Here is a 5029-nt window from a genome sequence, read left to right as displayed (position 1 = left end):
TAAGTGTTATTTAATATTTTAAAACATGTTTAAGTAATGGATGTATATCACAGCAACACATTCTAAGTGAAACAGTGTATGTATGCATATATATATATATATATATATATATATATATCTGTATAAATGCCGCTCGAATGCTCTCAGCAGCTGTGCGCAGGAATTTGAGCGCAGGTATATGAACCCGATATTCGGACACACGTACATAATACACACAATTATGACTGAATGTGTATATGTATAAAATGTGTATATGTGTATGTGTATAAAATTTTTTAACAATTTTCAAAAAGCGCACATTTTTAGGAGGTAAACTTCTTTTCTAATACCAATTAGAAAATAATTCAAAAGGTTTCATTGAAATTCATGCTGCGTGTAATTATTCCTTAATGATAGCCGTTTTTGTCTAATTGCACTCCACTAGTATGCCTCTGTATGTATGTGTGCAGATAGCAAATAAGCTAGTTAGTCTAGCTATATTTATCTACAGAATGCAAATAATTAAGACTGCAAGAAATCTCCTTTTGCGGCAATTGGGGGTAACAATTAGGTTTATTACTATCTAACAATAAATTAACAAATTTCATGTCTAACAAATTTGGGTGTGACCGTTTAAGCGTAAGAATTTAGTAGGTTAATTTCATTTGAAATTAACTGTAAAGGTTACAATTACGCTTAGGTGCTAGCTTAACTAATATCATGTTAACAATTACTGTTTAAAATTACGAAAATACTAACTGTAGGTTAAGTCGAGTTTGCAATTCAAGTCGCCCGCTATCAGAGATTCAAAGATACCGCATTTAGAATTACAAGGGTTAAAGTTTCGGAAATTTCATATTATATAGGAATTATATATATATATAGACATTTTATAAACTCAAATAAAGAGGATACGGGGGGAGGAATAAAAGTAGAAATTCATAAAATATAGCATTTTTATGAGTTATGGTATATTCTATTTATTATTGCTATTATTATTCCTCTTTGGAGAGCTCCTCCAGCGTCGCGGTAGAAGGAGGGAAGAAATTATAAAAGAAGAGAACGGGAACTAAATAGGGGAAAGGGGAGTGGTGCATATATACCGGAATGCTGTCATGGGGAGCAAGTAATCTGACTACGGAACGGATTTCTTTGACGCTAAAGGCATTCGGACCGATGGCATAGGTGTTAGGTTTGAGGAGAGTTGCTGTGGGAATTAAGATATTAGCGATTCTAATGAGTCATGTTCTTCACAAGAGTAATAGTAGCGAGGATGAGGGGGGATTTCTTCAAGAAATTCTACGTCAGTCGTGGAACTTGCCGGAGAAGGTAAGGTAAATGTCCCTATTTTTGACCATCTAAAATAATGACACACATTAATAAAAAAGGAAAATATTTTAAAGTGATTAAAATAAAAAAATAGTTATACCAAACTCAAGATTATTTATTTTTGTATCGAAAAACTCGTTTTATTGGAGTTTTAAACATAATCTAATAAATATAAAAAAGAAATTGCAGATGATGTAAATGTACGCATTAGTGACCGCTTGATTTTAATTTGGCTCTATTAATGACCACCCATCTGTCCCGGTTAGTGACCGGTACACCAGATCAAATAACGTACTATTTTGTGAACGGCGGATGAATTTTCTCGATACACGTTTAGTTTTACAAGTAAAGACTGAAATTGAGGAAAAATATAATCTCAATAATTAAAATGTTATTAAAAATAAAATAAAAAGCTATATTTTATGTTTTATGTATAAGTACTTACAAATAGAATAAGAAATTATAAAAAGAACTCAAATAAAATAAGAAAGTATCTTTTATTCGTAGTAATCTTTTATTTGCTGTAAACAAAATATAGTATGCATATTATTTCTTACGTCCACTTTTCTTGCTTGATTTATTATTGCTTTTTTGGCTGGCTTTTTCGGCTTGTTGCAACATTTTTTGCCTTTTCTTCTCCTCTATTTCTTACTTTTTCTTTTCAGCCGTTTTTTGACGTTTTCTTTTCCTCTCTTCGATCGCAATTAGACGTTGACTTTTTTCCATTTCTTTCGTTCGATGATATTCTTGCCAGGCTAACGAAGTGGCCACTGAAGGCACTTTGACTTTTAGATCACGTTTTTTCCTTGCTGAATTATTTTTGCGGGGCCAAAATATAGTATTTTTGAAAACATCTGGGATATCAGAAGGAACATCCAAACAATCTGAGTAATGATAGAGATTAAATATTTAACTTTTTAATAAAATATCACTTAACATGTACTTATATTATTTACCTTCGTCATTGACGATAGTAGACACTGATTGTGTATTTCTAATGGTATTGACATTAGCATTGGATGCTCTGAAAAAGTAGAACGATTTTTTTTTATCAATTGAGTATAACAATTGATAATAATTATGCTAAAAATTTTATAACATTTACTTATTCATTGTCGTATCCTCAGTATTGGTTTATGAGGATCTTGCAGGGGCTGTATTGTTTTTCATTACGATCTGACAATGAGAATCATTCGATCTAACAATAAGATCATTGGAGCCTTCTTCATTTCCTTCGGCATCAATCGAGTCTGCAAGTTGAAGACTAGGGTGCTCTTGAAAGATTGAGACGTCCGTCGAATTGTTTTCAGGATTCTTCAGTGACGAAATGTTTTTCTCTCTTTTTATATCTTGCATTGAATTATTTAATCGATCGAATGCAACATTGAAATTAGATTCTAAGGCACAAGTTTCACGACTAGTGCTGGAATCAAGATTCTGATTTGAGTCATTTATGACAATAATGTCAATTTGATCCGTAAAATTAGAGTCTTTAGTATTTGGAATACTGGAATGGCCTCCTTAAAAAGCAATTTAAGATATGAATTAAAAAAATTAATTCATTTCAAAATCAAATCAGATAGACAACACACATTGACTCAATTTTTATCCCATCAAATCAAAGCATTATGATAGGCTTATGTCTGCCTAATTGATATTTATTTATGATTAAATAAGTTGCTTTATAAAATAATATTACTTTTTGAAGTAAAGCAAATTGATTAAAATCAGACGCGGAATATAATTCAATTTATTAATTGTATATGCAAAAGTAGTGTGTCAATAATAAATTAAAACGTACAGAATTATATATATATATATATATATATATATTTATAAAAATATATATTTATATATATATATATTTATAATTTATATATTTATATTTATAAATTAATGGGTTGCGAAATTTAATTTTATTTATTCTTGAAAAAAAGAAGAACCAGTCAAACCTAATCAGATTGGATAAACATTGACCAATAATTCGTTGTGTCATCAATGATAATTTTATTTGAAATTCATGAATAATCGTAATCATTCCTAAAAAATATACATGTATATAAAAAAAGTTAAAAATATTTTAAAAAATTAAAAATTGTAAAAGTTATTACTTGATAATTTCAAAATCTTTTGCCAAAAAAAGAAAAGGTCTTCAACGTTGCCATTGTAGACCCCAGTTTTATTAGCATGTCTGAATGTGCTCAACAAATTTTCATCGATATTACTCTCAAAAAACAATAAATGATTTTCAATATTCTGTTCTTGTCCTGATCCTGAGTCTTCTTTGGTCGTATCATTTTTGTCTTCTGCAGCAGTTCACTGTATTGAAGTGCATCGGGTGAAAACGGGAAAAGACCACATTTCCTGAAACCATTGCTCATCACCCTTGGAAGTTCTATGCATTTAAGCGATTATTTATATTAAGCGATTATTATATGCATTTATAGCGATTTTAAGGAGCGGACCAAAATCTTCTCTTCGTAAATTCCTTTGATTTTGTACTCGCCAATCGTTTACGCAGTCTCTCCAGCTCGATTTAACCGTCCGAAACAAAGCAACATCAAGCGGCTGAATCAGATGTGTTGCGTTCGAGATGCGATAAGTTCTATTTGATGATCCATACAAAACTCAGCAATCGGTAACGTCATGTGTGAAGAATGTCCGTCGACATACAGAATAACCGGCCTCTCGATGTTCTGTGCTGTCAACCATGGCTCAAAAGTGTTACTTATATATTCATAGAAAGTTTCGGCTGTCATCCATCCATTTTCTGACTTTCCAATACTCCAATTAATTGGTACACTTTGCGAAACGCTGTAAGGAATTCTTTGATACGGAAAAACTATCATTGGTGGAATCAATGCACCCGTAGCGTTTGTCATGAATAGGACTGTCAAGCATTCCTTCTCGTCATTTTGCATAAAGTTATAAACTGCTTTATCTCCTTTTCTGACTAACACACGTTTTCCTTTCAGACAAAGATAGAAGGCAGACTCGTCGCAATTAAATATCCGGTCGCCATTGATGTCTATTAACTGTTTCTTAGTTAAATGCTGTTCAATCTCTTTGAACCAACCGCACAGATTATTTTCTGTCACTGACGCTCGACTTTTAGACAAGTTGAGCTACGCGAATAGAAATCTCCGGATGCCGACGTAAAAACGCTTCATTTCAATGACGCCCTGGTTGTCCCTCAGTAAATGGTGTTTGTCGATTCAATTGTTTGATTAAATATGAAACGTTATAAAATAGTTATGTTTTTGTGACTGGGAAGCCTCGTGAACTGAGATGAAGCATCCAGCGCACAATTATTGCCTCTTCATCAGTAGATAATACAGTAGGAGGGCCTGATCTCTTTCCAATTGGTCGATGTCCTCTCAATTTTGCTATTAGCGTTGATTTAGGGATACTACTCGATTTACCAATATAATTTACTGACTTTTCAGAACGAACATCAGCAAGTGCCTTTTCGAGTTCTGCGTCTGACCATTTCTTTCGGATTTTATCCATAATGTTAAATTGAAACTTCAATCAACAAATCAGAAATAAAAATCATGAATATTATAAAATTTCGGAAATAGAAAAAAACTTTTTATTATAATTTTCACGCAAAATAATAAAAAACGATAATAAAAAATAATAAAAATTTTAAAAATAGATTTTTAGTGTTATCTCATTTTTACTCTATATATGTAATCTATTATTACATTTCTTGTTTTCT

At 31.6% G+C, this 5029-nt stretch overlaps 1 protein-coding gene across 1 annotated transcript; it reads right to left on the bottom strand.

Moving 5' to 3' along the window:
• Positions 1–1956: 1956 nt before the first annotated feature.
• Positions 1957–4229, bottom strand: LOC105449508. Its single transcript, XM_011688765.1, has 3 exons — positions 3982–4229; positions 2265–2332; positions 1957–2192 (listed from the first exon to the last, which is right to left on the bottom strand). Exons 1-3 carry the CDS (start codon positions 4227–4229, stop codon positions 1957–1959), a joined length of 552 nt encoding a protein of 183 aa, XP_011687067.1.
• Between the last annotated feature and the right edge of the window lie 800 nt (positions 4230–5029).

This window comes from Wasmannia auropunctata, unplaced genomic scaffold (genome assembly GCF_000956235.1).
Source record: "Wasmannia auropunctata unplaced genomic scaffold, wasmannia.A_1.0 LD336076.1, whole genome shotgun sequence".
In the NCBI taxonomy this organism is placed as follows: Eukaryota; Metazoa; Arthropoda; class Insecta; order Hymenoptera; family Formicidae; genus Wasmannia; species Wasmannia auropunctata.
The sequence above is the reverse complement of the archived record's forward strand: the minus strand, read 5'-3'. Positions and strand labels throughout refer to the sequence as shown.

What these genes read in the sequence shown, in the direction of transcription:
- LOC105449508 (XM_011688765.1), bottom strand. Translation starts at nt 4,229, where the DNA reads ATGCAAAATGACGAGAAGGAATGCTTGACAGTCCTATTCATGACAAAC. An exon ending in ATCGAGAGGCCGGTTATTCT is followed by an intron (nt 2,333 to 3,981) that starts GTATGTCGACGG and finishes CTACTTTTTCAG; the next exon opens with AGCATCCAATGCTAATGTCA. An exon ending in TACTATCGTCAATGACGAAG is followed by an intron (nt 2,193 to 2,264) that starts GTAAATAATATA and finishes ATCATTACTCAG; the next exon opens with ATTGTTTGGATGTTCCTTCT.